The sequence below is a fragment of the Euleptes europaea genome, chromosome 18 (assembly GCF_029931775.1).
Source record: "Euleptes europaea isolate rEulEur1 chromosome 18, rEulEur1.hap1, whole genome shotgun sequence".
NCBI classification, from domain to species: domain Eukaryota; kingdom Metazoa; phylum Chordata; class Lepidosauria; order Squamata; family Sphaerodactylidae; genus Euleptes; species Euleptes europaea.
In genome coordinates, this window is record NC_079329.1 from 16,606,809 (window position 1) to 16,626,340 (window position 19,532).

Genomic DNA, 19,532 nt, shown 5'->3' on the forward strand with positions numbered 1-19,532 from the left:
TTTATAAAATCATGCAGGAGGTAGATCCAGCCAACTCTTTGTCTAATGGAAAATGGAGGAGGACTCCCTTTTGACTACACACAAAGGCTTTGCAAGGGATCATGGATCATGCATATAGCAAAGCTTGGCAACAGTAATGTAAAGAGTTGGGTGAGACTCAGTGTACTTGATTGGCAGGATTCAATTCAGTGGAGACAGTCAATAGAGAAAACTTTTTCTTCCTTTCCTATCATACTAGAGCTCCAGGCTACCAAAGTCTATAAGTAGCAGATTCAGGATAGACAAAAGGATAGACTTCTTCTCTCAAACAATAGTTCATTTGTGGAAGTGACTTTTAAGGGAAGTAGCTAAGTTGCTTGCTCTGTTGTCTATAGAGGAGAAGTCCATCAACTGTGATTTGACACAATGGTTAAATCCATTTTCTATACTCTGAATAGCAGTGTTGGGCAGTAAAAACAAGGGAAGCATTGGTCTCTATGCCCTGCTTGTTAGTCTTCAGATGATTATTGCATGGCCTCTGTGTGAAGCATGATGGTGGACCAGATTGAGCATTGGTCTGATCGAGTGTAGCAGATCTTATATTCAAATGTGGCTTGGGTAAACACCGTTGGACTCTCATTGCAGCTCAGTGCCAAAGAACTACCAGCATAACTTGGCCTTGGCATTTGCAGTCAAAGAGATCAATGAGAATCACAGCCTCTTACCAAATGTCACGTTGGGTTTCCACATCCTCAACAGCTACTATGTCCCAAGGATGACCTACAAAGCCACCCTGAGCTTGCTTTCCACACAGCGGAAGTTTGTACCCAATTTCAAGTGTGTTACACAAAACAAACTGATTGCCATCATTGGAGGACTTACGACGGACATCTCAGTCAGTGTGGCCACCCTCGTTTCCCTCAACAAAATGCCACAGGTAGGAATGTAAATTCTACACCATTGATAGAGAATTTCCACATTTTATTACGATCCTTTAGAAAACATGAACTTGTTTTTTTCCCAGATCACTTATGGAATATTTTCCCCTGAGTATGGTGACAAAAAGCTATTTCCTTATCTGTATCAGATGGTCCCAAATGAAGACTCTCAATATATGGGAGTTGTCCGTTTACTTCGGCATTTTAGATGGACATGGATTGGGCTTGCGGCTATGGATGATGATGATGGGCACAGATTTTTAGAAACCATGATGCCAGTGCTTGCTGTAAATGGCATCTGTTTTGCCTTCACAATACGATTGCCAAAAGTAAGATATCTAGAGGAGGCAATGGACCATTTTTTTGGACGATGGGATGTTTACACAGTTCACAGCAAGGCAACAGCAAATGTATATTTTGTATATGCAGAACCTGCATTTGTGTTTATTTTGAGAATATTCTTGTTTCTAGCACCTTTTCTTTCATTGTCGCCAGTGCATAAAGTGTGGATTCTTACATGCCAATGGGATTTTGCATCATTTTCCTTTGAAAAGAATTGGGATATAGAAAGTTTCCATGGGGCCATATCCTTCACGGTGCACTCCAATCAGCCACCTGGATTCCAAGATTTCCTTCAGGACATCAATCCTAGTGAGGCAAAAGGAGATGGTTTCAGGAGGAACTTCTGGGAGCAGGCATTCGGTTGTTCACTGAAAAGTTCAGATATTCTTGGGGACAGCAGCAAAACCTGCACTGGCAAGGAGAAGCTGGAGAGCATTCCAATGATTTTGTTTGAAATGAGCATGATGGGCCACAGTTACAACATCTACAATTCTGTCCATGCTGTGGCACATGCTTTACATGGTATCTACATCTCCAGATCCAAGCATAGAAGACTGGCAGAAGGAGGGAAAGGGCAACCATGGCAGGTAATTACATCGCTAATATACAACACAATAATTAATACAGATTTCAAGAGGACGATGGAAGCCACCCGTTCAGTATCCTTTAGAGCAGGGGTTCCAAATATGATTCCTACGGATGGAATGGTGCCCATCGTCTAGACATTAGGAAGAATTTTCTAACAGTTAGAGCAGTTCCTCAGTGGAACAGGCTTCTTCGGGAGGTGGTAAGCTCTCCTTCCCTGGAGGTTTTTAAGAAGAGGTTAGATGGCCGTCTGACAGCAATGCTAATTCTATGACCTTAGGCAGATCATGAGAGGGAGTGCATCTTGGGCATCCTCTGGGCATGGAGTAGGGGGGAGGTAGTTGGGAATTTCCTGCATTGTGCAGGGGGTTGGACTAGATGGCCCTGGTGGTCCCTTCCAACTCTAAGATTCTATGATTCTAACACCTTTCCTGGCACCCACCAAGTGTTTTTAGAAAGTTGATGTGGCCAGGGGGGGAGGGATGCCCATCAGGGCTTCTGATTGGCTACTGGGGATTTGTTTGGTTGTGCAGATTTTTTAAAAGTTTCCTTGGCAGCTGCTCAAGGATCTTCACAGCATGAATGCAGGAAAGTTGTTTGCATATAAGAAAATATTTTTAACAATATGTTTGTTTTAAAGGGCATCCAGTCAAACAAAGTAACACCTCATTGACTTTTTGTTCTCCCCCCCCTCTCTCCACTAGATTCATCATTTTCTTTTTTAAATTATTATTTTTATTATTTTCATTTTTAAAGGGTACAGAAAAAAGAGGGAAGGAAAAAACAAATAGCGAAGGAATATCATTTCATTCCGTGTCCGTGCCCATAGTAACCCGCTTTCCCATTCTTACCCCAAGCTGTGGTCTCTCATAAAAGTGCAAAATGTAGATAGAAAATCTTAACTCATATTCCTTCATTTATATTCTATACATCATCATTGGTCAACCCACTTTACTTGGGATCTTTTATATACTTAAACTATTATATATTCAAACTTCAACTAGTATCCTTTTGCTAAAGCCCACCCCTATAGTATACATACAGACATCAGTTCTATGTTGTGTAGCTTTTCTAAATTTGACGTAATCATTCATTTCATAAATGTATTTTATCATACATATCTATCAAAAAACAATTGCCATCTCTTCTTGTAATCATCAATCGGCTTTCTAGATTCATCATTTTCTGAGGAGCATCATGTTCAACAATAGTGCTGGAGAGACTCTGTCTTTTCATGAAAATGGAGAAATGAAAATGGGGTTTGATGTGACAAACTGGGTAACGTTCCCTAATGCCTGTTTTACTAGAGTAAAAGTAGGAAGGTGGGATCCTTGGGCTCCTGCAGGGAAAGAATTAACCCTCAGAGATGATCAAATTGTATGGCATAAAACCTTTACACAGGTGAGACATAGAAACAAATGCTTTCATCTATAAAAAGGGGGGCTCTATTTTTTCTATTTCAAACATCTGCCTGTCCTTTAGGAGACTGATAGGACAGTAAATCTTTGATCTTGTGAATTTCTGTTTAAAATGGTTGTCTTCATTGAAGCGTATGGGGATCTGGGCAGACTGTTTTTAAGGATAGAGGCACCAAATTTCCAGCATAGCTGCTGGTTAGTCTTCTTACAAGAACCCCTGAGTTTGGCAAAGATTGGGTCAGGGGGTCCAATTGGACCTGACCCAATCTTTACCAAACTTAGGGGTTCTTGAAAGGAGTCACCAGCAGCAATGCAAATTTGGTACATCTACCTTAAAAACAGGGGGGGGGGGGCAGATCCCCACAAAGATTTCCCATAGAATATTATAGGCTGAATTTTTTTAGATATCCGGGGGAGGGGGAGCCAGGGAAAAAACCATATCGGCTTTTTTTTTTTTGAAATATCGAAAATCTCCAGATTAGGGTTGCCAACCTCCAGATAGTAGCTGAAGATCTCCTGCTATTACAATGGATCTCCAACCGATAGAGATCAGTTCCCCTGGAGAAAATGGCCGCTTTGGCGATTGGATTCTATGGCATTGAAGCCCCTCCCCTCCCTAAACCCCACCCTCCTCAGGATCCACCCCCAAAACCTCCCACCGGTGGTGAAGAGGGACCTGGCAACCCTACTTCAGGTCCAGTATATCCAATCCCCCCCCCCCAATTCCAAATGTATTTTGGGTGCACACCCCTAAGTCCCAGTGCAGATTTTCTCAGTGTTCATCTCCCTTTTCGATTTATGGACAGGGCTTGCCTGTTTCCATGTGCAATGACAACTGCTATCCGGGCTTCAGCAGGAAAAAGAAGGAAGGACAGAAATTTTGCTGCTATGATTGTGATCCTTGTCCAGAAGGAATGATCTCTGAGCGGATGGGTAAGAAACATAATACACAGACAATATTAGGCTATAACAGAAGGTATTCAGTCTGCTGGCTGTGCTCTCAGCAGGTACTCAGCACCATCTGATGTTTTTTAGATTATATTTTATACTGCTGAGAACTGTATAGCTGTTTTTTTTAAAGTAGTATTATGATTTGTATGTCAATTTTAGGAGCCCTGTGGCGCAGAGTGATAAGCTGCAGCACTGCAGTCCAAGCTCTGCTCACGACCTGAGTTCGATCCCAACGGAAGTTGGTTTCAGGTAGCTGGCTGAAGGTTGACTCAGGAAGGTTGACTCAGCCTTCCATCCTTTCGAGGTCGGTCAAATGAGTACCCAGCTTGCTGGGGGTAAAGGGAAGATGACTGGGGAAGGCACTGGCAAACCACCCCGCAAACAGTCTGCCTAGTAAACGTCGGAATGTGATGTCACCCCATGGGTCAGGAATGACCCAGTTCTTGCACAGGGGACCTTTACGTTTACCTTTATGTCAATGTTGTTACTCACTCTGAGCCTGGCTTCGGCCAGGGAGAGTGGGTTAGAAATCTAAATGAATGAATGAATGAATGAATGAATGAATGAATGAATGAATGAATGATGCTCATTCTGGCCATCAAAGATGTACAGGGTTCGCAAACATCTCTTGCCTTTAATTTAATTTAATTTTTTGCAATCCTAAACTCTTTTCCTGACTGTAAGCTTCACTGAGTAGACTGGAGTAGGATTCTGAGTAGACCTCCTTAGGTTTGCTGTGAAGATTGATAACCAACCTCCATAAATACTCTAAATAAATCATTAAAATGTCACTGAATTACAAGAAAACAACTAATGGTTTTGAAAAACATGTGAACTGAAACCTGAAATATAGTATACATATTATAATCTGGGGTGGGCTTTTTATTTCTTGGTTGCATTTATTTAATGTCTACAATTCTTTGGATTTTCCAGGAAAATCATTTCAGAGAGCAGTGAATCAGGTTGTTCTTGGCTGAATTATAAGCCATTACTCTGCAATGGGATCCAGAACTTCATTCAGAGTTTTAAGAATAAAATAAAAGCCATTTTTACCACTTTGAGACATCTACATAATACCCCTCCACATCTGGACTCAAATACCTTCTTGAAACCAATGTTTTCCTTGGAATCAATTCCACATCTCATCCACTATAATAAAATGAAAAGTGTTGCTATGTAATGTAGAACAAATTTATTGTATATTGGTTCTGGTAGGTTATCCGGGCTATGTAACCGTGGTCTTGGTATTTTCTTTCCTGACATTTCCCCAGCTGCTGTGGCAGGCATCTTCAGAGGAGTAACACTGAAGGACACTCCTTCAGTGTTACTCCTCTGAAGATGCCTGCCACAGCGGCTGGCGAAACGTCAGGAAAGAAAATACCAAGACCACAGTTACATAGCCCGGATAACCTACAAGAACCAATGAACTCTGACCGTGAAAGCCTTCGACAAATTTATTGTATACTTGGGCCAAAGTACTAAAAATTTTAAATCTTTTTTTCCAGACATGGATGCCTGTATGAAATGTCCACAAGATCAGTATTCCAACAAACACCAAAATCAATGTGTTCTCAAGGACATAAGCTTCCTCTCATTCAAAGAACCTTTAGGAATCATCTTGACTGTGTTGGCTATTGCTTTTTCCCTAATCACAGCTATGGTACTCGGAATCTTTTGGAAGCACCAAGACACCCGCATCGTCAAAGCCAACAACCGGAGCCTCACCTACATTCTCCTCCTCTCCCTCCTGTTATGTTTTCTCTGCTCCTTGCTCTTCATTGGACAACCTAGGCAAGTGACCTGCCTTCTCCGGCAAACAACATTTGGCATTATCTTCTCTGTGGCTCTTTCTAGTGTTTTGTCTAAAACCATTACTGTGGTTCTGGCATTCATGGCTACTAAGCCAGGATCCACAATGAGGAAATGGGTGGGGAAAAGACTAGCCAATACAATCGTTCTTTCTTGCTCCTTTGTTCAAGCAGGACTACGCAGTCTTTGGTTAAGTACCTCCCCTCCCTTTCCAGATGTAGATATGCACTCACTGCCAAGGAAAATCATACTGGAATGCAATGAGGGCTCAACTGCCATGTTTTACTCTGTCCTGGGTTATATGGGCTTCCTGGCCATTGTCAGCTTCATGGTGGCTTTCCTAGCCAGGAAGTTGCCTGACAGTTTCAATGAAGCCAAGTTTATCACTTTCAGCATGCTGGTCTTTTGCAGCGTCTGGGTGTCCTTTGTTCCAACATACTTGAGTACAAAAGGGAAATCCATGGTGGTTGTGGAGATCTTCTCCATCATAGCTTCCAGTGCAGGCTTACTGGGGTGCATTTTTTCCCCAAAATGCTACATCATTGTACTAAGGCCTGAGCTGAACAACAGGGAGCATATGATAAAGATGAAAAATTGAAGAGAATATTCAACTTGTACTTGCCATTTTCTCTAGTATGTATTTTTAAAAAAAATTATATGTACGTTTCTTGGGTAAATAAAAGGCTGCTACTTTCTTTATGTACAGCAAAAGGATCCACGATGTATACTAAAACTGATAAACTGCAACTCAGCTTTCAGCACAGATAAGAGTCACTGCCAGCACCTGGCAGAGTCAGGCACTCTGTCTTCATTCCTACATAGGCAACTCCATCCTGACTCAAAGTCTGTGAAATGTTCAAGCTTTTTCTTGCCAAATATCTATAATTGTTTGTGAGAGACATGCCATCCCTCTTTCCACTGGTCTTGGAACTTGGTTCTCAAGCTGCAGCTTTGCTTTTCCAACCATGGATCCACCAAGAGGCCACAGGGGATTGCCTAGAGCATCAGAGGTGGAGAGATGTCAATCAGCCCAGCTTCCCCTACTCCCCCCCCACACACACACACACAACCGTCCCTGTCTGGTCACTCTCCTGCAGCACTGGGATCTGTCCCAGGAGGCATCAGCATCCCCAGTGGTCACCTGCTGGACAGCCTGATCCCTCCTCTTCTCCATCTGTTAAGGAGGTGTCACAGTGGACAGGTGGAGGTGGGTCTGTCCTAGCCCTCTTTCTCCTTTCTTCCACCACCCTCACCGCCTTACCTCACCTGAACACGGGAGGACGAGGAGGCAGGTAGCAGCTTTCTGCTATGCTTTGTAGGGCAAAAAAGGTGGGCATGGCTGCATCCCAACCCACCATTAGAGGAGCATGTAGAGTACTGCCATGTCCTGCTGCTGGACCTCACCCCACCACTGGGGCACAAGGAGAGCAGGCAGACACTTCTCACCATGGCCCAGAAGCAAGACATGAAAGGGAGCTGCCATGTTCCCTCCTCCCAGTAGCCTGGAGGGGCACAGCTTGCACACCCTAGGTGACCATTGTCTGTTGTCTGTGTATCCCATGACTAGGGTTCAATCTGCAACTGCCTAGGCATTCCAGAAGAGGGTAGGAGGTCATCCACCCTTTGGGTACCTTTGTGAGGCTGTGGAAGTGAGTTGCTTTGCAGAGCTTTTGTGGGGAGGTTGATTCTTGGCCCGAAAAACTGGGTATCAGTTATGGCTGTTAATGCAACTTTTTATATTCATATGGGTATCAACAGCATTTTGTTAACTGGATGTTACCCACCTTGGGCTTATAAACATTTAAAATACATACATTTGTGTTGAGGATTGTGACAGCCTTGAGAGGGTGCTATTCCAGTAGCACCGAGCCAAATAAGCTTTCAGATAGGCTCTCTTCACCATCTAATTCATAACTTAGGGCAGGGTGTCAAACTTGAGGCCCGAGGGCCAGATCCAGCCCCTTAAGAACCCTTATCCAGCCTGCAAGCCAATTGAGGCAGCCACCTCCCCAGTCCCAATCTGGGCTGTTGAGCCCACTATGGACTCGCCAGCCGAGTCAGCCCCACCCCCAGTCCTGAGGTGTCAATGATCAAATACTGTTAAATAAAAGAAAATACTGTAAGAGTATTATTGTTCTTCTTCAAAATTGTTGGTTTCCATCTACCTAACAGATTTCACAGTTTTGATGCTGGCTATCCAAGATAGGAAGAAAGTAGATTCCTTTGAAATGTGGTGTTGGAGGACAGTATTACGGATACCGTGGATTGCCAAGAAAACAAATCAGTGGGTTATAAATCAAATCAAGCCTGATCTGACCCTAGAAGCTAAAATGACTAAACTGAGGCTATCATATTTTGGTCACATTATGAGAAGACAAGAGTCACTAGAAAAGACAGTCATGCTAGGAAAAGTTGAGGGCAGCAGGAAAAGAGGAAGACCCAACAAGAGATGGATTGACTCGATAAAGGAAGCCACAGCCTTCAGTTTGCAAGACCTGAGCAAGGCTGTCAAAGATAGGACATTTTGGAGGACTTTGATTCATAGGGTCACCATGAGTCGGATGTGACTTGATGGCACTTAACACACACACAATCCAAGGTAATTTACACTGAATAGGTAACCAGCATTGATCTCAAGTGTGGTGTCTGACATCATCCCAGTTAGCAGCCTGTCAAGATTGTTCCCAATTATAACATTAAAAAACTAAGCAAAACAGGCAACTTTTGTTACAGTATATTCAGGTGCTTGTTTAATTAAATGGTCCTAGTGTTAAATTGCCGACTACGCCTCCAGCCACTGCAATCACCATCTAATTAAAAGGGAGTATCATAACCAAAATTATTGGTTTTGAGCTACCTAATAGACTACCAGCGAACAAAACAAATTACTGTATCTGAAAGATGCTATAAAATCCCCCAACACTGAAAAGCATTGAATGTAGGAAAATGCTAGCTTCTGCTCATCTGCTGTTTCATAATTCCCACTTTATTTTTTTAATTAAAGTATATTCCCTTTCATTTGTCTCTCATACATTTTAACAACAATTTGCTTGCATTGAAAGATCACTTCTTTTTCCTCCTTATTCTTTAAGTTCGAGGTAACTTAAAAAAAAGACTATTAGCTAACGACTATGACTGTCACAAAAACCTAGTGCTGGACACAGAATGATTTACATAGAAATGGTCATCTGAACATGGTAGGAAAAAGGTTTGTCATCACAATGATGCTGATACTGCTGCTGCTTCTCATTCTGCTGCCTTGTAATGTATGCAAGAAACATTCTATTAATTGCACTGCAGATGATGATCCTCTGCCTATTCCTCATGCATTCTACCAACCGGGTGACCTTATCATTGGTGGGATTGTCTCTCAGGTCTTCAGCTTCCACAACACTCCCAGTTTCACACTGCAACCTGCACAGACATTGTTTAATGAACCCATGTAAGGAATGTTGAAGTTATAGAAAAAACAAAATGTGAGAATGATATTGAGGCGGGGTTAAACAGAGGTGGAATGAGGTTTATTCCTGTTACATATGCTTGGACTTAATTTTAAAAGGGGAAGGGAACAAAGCTTTGTGCGAAATTGTTCACAGAAAAGGTGTGAGTGGAAGAGAAATTTCAGGGAAATTGGAAATAATGGAAACAACAAAAGCTATGGATACTGTGGCAGGGGTAAGAATGGGAGGAATCTCATTACATTCCAGCCCCCAAAACATAGAGTTAGTGGTGTGAGAATAAGGGAACCAAAGGTCATGCCAGGTTTTTCATAGAACAGGGATGTTTTCAGGATGAACTTGAAGAAACCAGGAGGTGGTTCCATGCTAGTGTACTGGCATTAAAGACCAAGGAAAAGAGGCAGCAGGTGTGAAAGGGTGGATAGGAAGTCTTTGAAAGAAACTTTACTCTCAGGCAATTTTTCCATAAATTCCCTCAAATGCTGCAATAGTTTATTCTATCCACAGTTGTCACCTCTGTAATGTTGCTTCCTGTTTAAGGACTTGATCATCTATTACACTCAAAACTTAATTTTAACACTGTCCAGTTTATTTGAATATACCTGCAAAAATAATCCACAACCTGGACAATGTTTGCAGACTACCTGCATATGGAAACCCCCACACTTGGACCACCCAATGATGCCATGTTTCTTTTTTCATTGCCTGCCCACAATCCTGTGCAGAGAGGTGCCAAGCCTCATAACCTTACCCATTACATCAGAGAGTCAGCTAATGCTACCCAGCACCAAAGGAGCCTTGTTCGACCACTTTGGCTATAACAGCCAATCTTATGTTGGATTGGGTAACCTCCCTTCATCCTTCGGTGCCTCCAGGTACTAACCAACTTTCTGTATCCACGTTGCCACTACCCACATTCATTCAACCAATGCAGATAAAGTTTGACCAATAATAAAACCAGGCCTCATTAATATTAACCAACTGAAGTTCCACATGTGCAGGTAGGAGCAGCAAGACATGATGCTTTGATATCAATACAAAGGAAAGACAATTGTGCTTTTGGGAAATGGAATGCTCAATGGATGGTTACCATGATTTCGTTCCATTTGCTTTTGCAATTGTTTCAGGAGAGAATAGGGAAACAATTGTTTCCCCTTGGAGAAAGCAGAAAGCAAGGAACATTTTTTTGGTGATTCCTCTTGCACAATGAATGTTGCCCATGCAGAAATCTTCTATGGGGTTCAAGTCTTTGTTTTCAATAGACTGAATACATATCTTGGTCAGTCCAATATACTATCCTTTTGTATTTTAATTTTAAAAGAAACCTTTTTTTAAAAAAAAAACAGCACTTGTAGTTTATCCTGAGATGGAGGTAAGCATTATAACATGAGAACTACTGCAAAACAAAGATCTGTTAAATGCACAACTTAATACGATGATGCAGGGCGCAAAGGCACTCACTATTTGGTACCAGAAGATATCACAGAAATTACAGACTAGTTACCCTAAAGTCTGTTCCAAGTAAATTAGTGGAAACAGTTAATTCAAGATAGAATTACTAAGTACATAAAGGAACAAGCAATACTGAGAATGAACCCTCATGGCTTCTGTAAGTAGTTCTATGTCACCAGCAGTTTGGTGTTCTTTGGGAGAGAATGTGGGCATGGATCCTTAGTAGTCATTATCTTCATGGGCTTCCAAAAAGCGTTTGAAAAATTCTGTGATGAAAGGCTCCTGAATGAAAGGCATTATAAACCAGTTAAATGACAGGAAATTGGAGTATGTGAACAGTTCACACAATTAGCTCCCAAAAGGACCAATAAGGTTATGGGACCAACATGAGCAAAAGACATGTAGAACAGAGGCTACAGTAAATAGAGTACTGGATGGGACTGAGTAAAAAAGTTGGCTTGATGAATCCATAGATTCTCTCTGTCCCACAATATTGTGTGGCAGATCTTATGTTCAAATTTTGTTTGATTCAACGCCCTTGGATTCTCATTGCAGGTCAGTGCCAAAGAACTACCAGCAGAACCTGGCCTTGGCATTTGCAGTAAAAGAGATCAATGAGAATCCCAATCTTTTACCTAACACCACATTGGGTTTCCACATCCTCAACAGCTACTATGTTCCAAGGATGGCCTACAAAGCCACCCTGAGCTTGCTTTCCACTCAGTGGAAGTTTGTACCCAATTTTAAGTGTGATACAAAAAACAAACTCATCACAATCATTGGAGGACTTACCGCTGACATTTCAGTGAACATAGCCACTGCCATTTCCATCTACAAGATGCCACAGGTAGGAAATTCCTCAAGGAATATGGAAATTCTACACCTTTAACAAAGAATTGCACATTCTGTTATAATCCTTTAAAAATTACCAACGCATTTCTTTCAGCTCACATATGGAATATTTTCCCTGGAGCATGGTAACAAAAGGCTACTCCCTTATCTGTATCAGATGGTCCCAAATGAAGCTTCTCAATATATGGGAGTTGTTCGCTTGCTTCAGCATTTTAGGTGGACGTGGATTGGACTTTTAGCTATGGATGATGACAATGGGGATAGATTTTTGGAAACCATGGTACCATTGCTTACTGAGAATGGCATCTGTTTTGCCTTCACGATAAGGTTCCCCAAAATAACTTATCTGCAGGAGGCAATAGACTTGCTTTTGGAGCAAGGGGATGCTTTCACTGTTCACAACAGGACAAAAGCTAATGTATATTTTGTGTATGCCATACCAGCATTTGTATTTTCTTTGAGAATGTTGATATTTCTAGCACCTTTTGTTTCACTGCCACCTATTCATAAAGTGTGGATTCTTACATGCCAATGGGATTTTGCATCCTTTTCCTTTGAAAAGAATTGGGATATCGAAAGTTTCCATGGGGCCCTATCCTTCACTGTTCACTCCAATCAGCCACCTGGATTCCAAGAATTCCTTCAGGACATCAGTCCTACCTGGACAAAAGGAGACGGGTTCATACAGAACTTCTGGGAGCAGGCATTCACTTGTTCGCTGAAAAATTCACATGTTCTGGGGGACAGCAAAAAACCCTGCACTGGCAATGAAAAGTTGGAGAGCATCCCAATGATTTTGTTTGAAATGAGCATGATGGGCCACAGTTACAATGTCTACAATGCTGTTCAAGCTGTGGCACATGCTTTACATAGCATTCACAACTCCAGATCCAAGTATAGAAGACTGGCAGTAGGAGGGAATGTGCAATCATGGCAGGTAATTACTCCTTCATGACACACAACTATTAGTAATTTTGACTGTCCCAAGAAGATGATTATTGACATTTCAGTATCCTTTAAAGCATTCCTCTGAAACTGTGTTTGCTCAGTTTATTCCCTGGTCCTGTCAATTTTAAAACTGTTTTTAACCTTGCTGTGTTTTCTTTCTTTTTTTTTCTTTAAAAAAAAAAACCATCACAGCATCAATTTACAAATAACTAGTAGGCAATTGTCATCTGTTTAGTTTTATGCATACTATTGGAGTATCTAAATAATTCTTAAAATATGAAAGAAAATGAATCCCAGAAAATGAAATGGAGAATCTTGTGGAAGAATGCTGTGTATTCTTTCATTGTTATATTTATTACTGCCTGGGCAGTTGTTTTTGTCATACTGTTATGGCCTTTGGTCTGACGCAGTAAATTTTACCTACCTACCTAAACTGTAGTCACTCATTGTTGCACATGTTGTACGAAAGATAATAATTTCTTCTCAAGATGCATACTTGCTCCTACATCTGTAACAACATTGAACAAATAATGAAGTCCATGCTACACATAATCAACAAACGTCAAAGTATAAGAGAAGTCATATAGGACTTCTTAAGCATGCAGATAGCAAAGGTTACAGTGCAAACCTGAGCAAAGTAACTTCCTTTGAAGCACATTGAATTCAATGGACCTTGAAGGTTGTCACTTTATAGTGCTAATCAACAACTCCTTCTTTCCCCCCCTGTCAACTAGATCCATCATTTTCTGAGGAGCATCGTGTTCAACAACAGTGCTGGAGACACTCTGTCTTTTCAGGAAAATGGAGAAATGAAAACGGGATTTGATGTGATAAACTGGGTAACGTTCAACAATGGCTCATTTGCTAGAGTACGAGTGGGAAGATTGGATCCTTGGGCTCCTGTAGGGAAAGAGTTAACCCTTCGAGATGATCACATTGTGTGGCATAAAACCTTTACGCAGGTGAGACATAGAAGCAGAGGCTGAACTCTGTAAAAGAATGAGCACGGGCATCTATTTTGTGTATTTTTTTGGAGATAGAGTCCCCAAGTTTTGGAGATAGAGTTCCCAAGTTTGCAGTGAGGCTGCAAGGGGCTCACCTTCGATGGTCAGCAAAGTTTGGTGAACTTTGGGGCAGGAGGTCCAATTTTATGGACCTGCAAATTTTATGGACCTTGCCACCATCCCCCAGGCATTTGCAAGCCGAACTGTAGATCAGGTTCAAATGTTCTGTGTTGCTGAGCACTGGCCTAAAGAAGCAATGCCAGGCTGGTGCCTCAAAGTCTGGGGTCTGCCTTCATTTCTGGGTTGCTTTGCATGATGTCCATGCAAATGAGCTTCCAAACAGAGGAAAAAGGCTTAAATGCAGGAGAAATAAGGCATGGAAAACATTCCTTTTGGTGGCAAATGACATCCTGTGAGCAGTCCTTTATTGTGGTCATGAAAAATCTGATTCAAAGAGATGGTCACCGTGCAGAGAAACAAAGCCTCTACTCGGGGCAACCTTCAGTATGACATTGTTCTGAAAAAGCTGAGTATGAAAGATAAGAGGTCTCATCAATATATATTATCCATACAAATTTCAAAATTTCTTTATTATCATGTTCCTTTAATTTAATCAGTATCGATTAGAATGAATGTCTCCTTTAACATAATATTTTTTGAAATTAAAGCCTGCCTTCTTGTTTCGTGAGCAGCTTTTGCCTTAGGTTTCACCAGAAGTGTATTGGTCAGGGGGCATAAAAATACCTTTGGAGGCAGGGTCATCAGGTGCCTATCATAGCAAATGCCTTTCTCATTGAACAGTTCCTGGTGCCGGGATTCATTCATTCTGTGTTTCTTTCTGTCTGTGTTTGATTTTCATAATACGATAGTTGTCATCTATCTATCAATTAGTCTGATTTGGCTTAAGATGGTCAGCATCATTCTCCTTTCTGACACTAATCTGGAAAGAGAATGTCAGGGTCCTGTTTCATTTAAGGAGAGCTCTGTGGTGGCATCTTTCTAGCCTTACATTCCCAATGTATATTTTCTCTGTACTCATCTCCCTTTTTGGTTGCTGGACAGGGCTGGCCTGTTTCAGTGTGCAATGAAAACTGCTATCCGGGCTTCAACAGGAAAAAGAAGGAAGGACAGAAATTTTGCTGTTATGATTGTGATCCATGTTCAGAAGGAATGATCTCTGAGCAGATGGGTAAGAACATCATCCTGAGACTTTCCCCATTAACTGAAATGGGAGTCACTCCTCAAAACTCATGTTTTCCATAGAATCTGTGACATTTCACAGCCACCCTCCCTCATTAATATCCTTCTTCCCATATTGTTGACAAGAAGGAGGGAAAGGAAGGAGGAATGGCTGCTTTCTGAAAGCTAACCTTTGATCCCATGACCAGTGGAAGCTTTGAATTAGGTTAGCCTTGGCTGACAAGAAGCCACTGCTTTGCAGGAGGACGGTTGAATACGGAACTTCATTCAGAGCAGCCACAATAACACAGAAGGTGCTTTTATTACTTGGAAGTATCTATATACAACTCCTCCCCTTTGTCACTACAATCCTCCTCAAAACTCATGTTTTCCATAGAATCTGTGACATTTCACAGCCACTGTAATAAAACAATGATAATAGCTGTTACAAAACTTTGAACTCTCCATAGACTTGGGATAAAGGCTTGGAATATTTTGATAATTGATACTCTTTTTTTGCAGACATGGATGATTGCATCAGCTGTCCACAGGATCAGTATTCCAACAAACACCAAAATCAATGCATTCGCAAGGACATAAGCTTCCTCTCATTCAAAGAACCTTTAGGGATTATCTTGACATGGTTGGCTATTGCTTTTTCCCTAATCACATCTATAGTACTCGGAATCTTCTGGAAGCACCGGGACACCCCCATCGTCAAAGCCAACAACCGAAGCCTCACTTACATTCTCCTCCTCTCCCTCCTGCTTTGCTTCCTCTGCTCCTTGCTCTTCATTGGACAACCTAGGAGAGTGACCTGCCTTCTCCGGCAAACAATGTTCGGTGTTGTTTTCTCTGTGGCTCTTTCTAGTGTATTGGCTAAAACCATTACCGTGGTTCTGGCCTTCATTGCTACCAAACCAGGTTCTAGGTTGAGGAAATGGGTGGGGAAAAGACTAGCCAATTCCATTGTTCTTTTGTGCGTCTTTATTCAAGTAGGACTTTGCAGTCTTTGGTTAAGTGCATCTCCTCCATTTCAAGATACCGATATACACTCACTGACTGGGAAAATCATACTGGAATGCAATGAGGGCTCAGTGGCCATGTTCTACTCTGTTTTGGGCTACATGGGATTTTTGGCCATGGTCAGCTTCACGGTGGCTTTCCTAGCCAGGAAGTTACCTGACAGTTTCAATGAAGCCAAGTTCATCACTTTCAGCATGTTGGTCTTTTGTAGTGTTTGGGTGTCTTTTGTTCCAACCTACATGAGTACAAAGGGGAAATATATGGTGGCTGTAGAAATATTCTCCATTTTGGCTTCCAGTGCTGGCTTACTGGGGTGCATTTTTTCCCCAAAATGCTACATCATTGTGCTGAGGCCTGGGCTGAATAACAGAGAACACATGATAAGGATGAAAATTTGAAAGAGCATTTAAATTGTATTAGTAATTTATTTTCCTGAGTACTTCTTTGAAACACCAAAATGCAACTATTATACACAGACTCCTAATAAAGACAGCAATATAGGGGGGTCAATAAAAAGCCGCTGCCTTCTGTACAGCAAAATGATCTGCAATGGGTATTAAAACTTTTAAACTTTCAATAAGACTTAGTGCCACTATTAACACATGGTGGATGGGAGCCTTCTGTTTTTCTTCCTAGATGGGCAGCACTGCCCTACCTCAGAGTCCATAAACAGTAAAACTCCTCTTGGCTGACATTTACAGCTGTATGAAGGAGACATGTCATTCCTCTTCCTCCTACCCACAAAACCAGCCGCTTTGCTCTTCCCAGAATGATATATATATATATCTCTCTCTCTCTCTCTCTCTCTCTCTCTCTCTCTCTCTCTCTCTCTCTCTCTCTCTCTCTCTCTCTCTCTCTCTCTCTCTCTCTCTCTCTCTCTCTCTCTACATATAGATCTATGTGGAGTTTCTGTGTTTGATATTTCTTCTCTTTTGCTATGTGGGTGTTACCCACCTTGGGCTTATATGTTATGGTCTCCTATGAGGGCCCAAAGCTACTCTGGGAAACCCCACAAGGTGTTTAGGACTGGAGCTAGTATGCAAAAGATGGAACAGTGCTGTATAGCCAGGGACTAAAAGGGGTCTCCTGGCATCCATCTTGGTTGTGCCAAGGAGGCAGAAAGCTGACTGGCTGAATCCAGGAATGTTGTACCATACTCTCCCCTGAAAGGTACGTTGCTGCTTTTCCATGAAGACAAAAGAAGACAAGGACAAGTCTTTAGCATTTCTATAGTTATCCTGCAGTAGATTGCATACATCCTGCCAGTTCTCATCAACTCTGTTCAGATGTACCCCTAATCCTATCCGGTAGCCAGCCCAGCCCTCTGACTCACTTCTTCCAGACCTCACCTTAATTTCCAATTCTATAACTCAATGCTTAGATTCTTAAATCTCAAGTTCCTAGACATCATTTCTGATGACCTTATTCACTGCACCCTCTTAATCCAATATCGAGCAATCAAGCCTTTGTCACTGGCAATGACCAGCCATTTCAAGACATTGCCAGTCATATCCGCCAGCTACATTTAGGGGTATAAGTATAGCCCCATTGGCCATAGTAAAACTTCAACCACTTTCCTGGATCCAAATGATACTTGCATGTATCATTTTCCTTGCCAGTAGTGCTGGTTGCTTCTTGCTTTCTTGCAGCTGACTCTATCTGGGACCTTGCTCTTCAGGAAGGTAACTATAAACCCCCAGACCCTTTTATCCTTGTGACTACCCCCTCAAACCTTTGCTTTCTTAGTTCCTCATGTGTTGGGAATTTTGTGTGTGTGCAACAAATTTGATTACTTTTAATAAAATCCTTAAAAATCATAAAATGTTTCATTACTGGGACTCTTTTCATTGGTTTGCTCATCTAATGCATAAATTGGTTCAAAGATCCCCACGCCAGCCTCTTGCAAAGTTCTGTCTTATCTCCAGCTAATTTCTCCCAATAAAAAGAGATCCCTGTGCTTGACATAACAGATTAGAATTTTGAATAAATGCATTTGAATTGGCTATTTCTGACAGCCTTAAGTGGTTTATTGGTCCATTAGCACCAGGCCCAGTTAACCCTGATGTTGATCGCTTTTATCATCTAATAATCAGTGCAATCCAAAGGGGGAGTAGTTTAGCTTTATCTTTCATGACCTGGTTGTAAACTTTTATGATTTCTCATAGATGAGAAAAGCAGATATCTTTTTCTGTGCACTTATCAGGCACGTGGGAGGAAAGGAAGAATTGGCTCAGGGTCCCAGAAGGATGCAGGTTTGTTTGAGGGGGAAAGAAAGTCCTACAGATTTCATGATCTCCTTATTGAAACCCATGGGAAAGTGATTTGTTTATTTACAAACTATTTACTAAAGCATCTCTCTCTCTCTCTCTCTCTCTCTCTCTCTCTCTCTCTCTCTCTCTCTCTCTCTCTCTCTCTCTCTCTCTCTGTATATATATATATATGTGTGTGTGTGTGTGTGTGTGTGTGTGTGTGTGTGTGTGCATTTGAGAGAAAGTTTCCAGATCTCATGATGCCCTTAGTTAAGTCAATGGGAGATTAATGGAACAAAACAAGATGAAACTTTAGAATGAGTAAAAGTGGCCTGATCGAATCAGAGCTCAAATTAGCACCTCTTAAAAAGATGCAGAGGCATCTCACAGGTCACTAATATCACTCTTCCAGTGCCAAGAATGCTCAGAGATATGTCTGAAAATGACCAGCTTACAGTAACCTCCATGTGGTAGCTGTCTGGGAACACCTACCAAGCCAAAGAACACCCACCCTCTCCTATTGTTTACTGAACAATCAGACAAACAGACTGAGCAGCCAACAAAAGAAAATGTTCTCGGTAATCATCACATGTTAAGCTCCAATAGCCTATGAACTCTTTTCATGCTTTTTAGATAATCTCTGAAAGGGGTGCAAAAATTATTTCTTTTTTAAAATCTGCTCTGTGCAGTATCTCTGAACACAACAAAAACATGATTGTCCCAATATAATAAATTCTAACTGGATTTCATCAAGTTTGATATAATCATTACCTAATGTTGACCTACATCCATAGAAAAATGATGCTTTTCTGCATGCAAAAGACTTGAAATCCAACATTTGTCAGTCTTGTTTTGAGTGCAACACCATGGGTCACAATTTTGATGTTGGCAATCCAAGGTGATGTACATTGAATTGGTAACCACCATTGACCTCAAGTGCGGTGTGTGACCTCATCACAGCTGCCTGTCAAGATTGTTCCCAAGTGTAACATTAAAAAAAAACTAAGCAAAACAAGCAACGTTTGTTACAGTGTCTTCATGTGCTTGTTTAATTGAATAGTCCAAGTGTTAAATTGCCACCAAAGCCTCCAGCCACTGCAACCACCACCTAACTAATAGGTAGTCTCAAAATTATTGGTTTGCAGCTACCGAATAGAGTGGCAGTGAACAAAACAAGTTACTGTATCTGAAAGATGCTATAAAATCTTCCAACTCTGAAAGGCATTGGATGTAGGGAAAGGCTGGTTTCTGCTCATCTGCTGTTTCATAATTCCCACTTTACTTTTTAATTAAAGTATATTCCCTTTCATTTATTCTCTCATACATTTTAACAACAATTTGC

The 19,532-nt window shown here is 41.5% G+C and overlaps 2 protein-coding genes across 2 annotated transcripts; both read left to right on the plus strand.

Moving 5' to 3' along the window:
* The first annotated feature begins 3,041 nt into the window (after positions 1-3,041).
* LOC130490541 (vomeronasal type-2 receptor 26-like) lies at positions 3,042-6,620 on the plus strand. The gene is made up of 3 exons (XM_056864365.1): positions 3,042-3,245; positions 4,069-4,195; positions 5,719-6,620. The coding sequence occupies exons 1-3, from the start codon at positions 3,042-3,044 to the stop codon at positions 6,618-6,620; spliced, it is 1,233 nt and encodes a 410-aa protein (XP_056720343.1).
* Positions 6,621-10,915: 4,295 nt separating this feature from the next.
* On the plus strand, positions 10,916-16,339 carry LOC130490542 (vomeronasal type-2 receptor 26-like). The gene is made up of 6 exons (XM_056864366.1): positions 10,916-11,001; positions 11,488-11,779; positions 11,879-12,721; positions 13,467-13,694; positions 14,799-14,925; positions 15,438-16,339. The coding sequence occupies exons 1-6, from the start codon at positions 10,916-10,918 to the stop codon at positions 16,337-16,339; spliced, it is 2,478 nt and encodes an 825-aa protein (XP_056720344.1).
* The last annotated feature ends 3,193 nt before the right edge of the window (positions 16,340-19,532 follow it).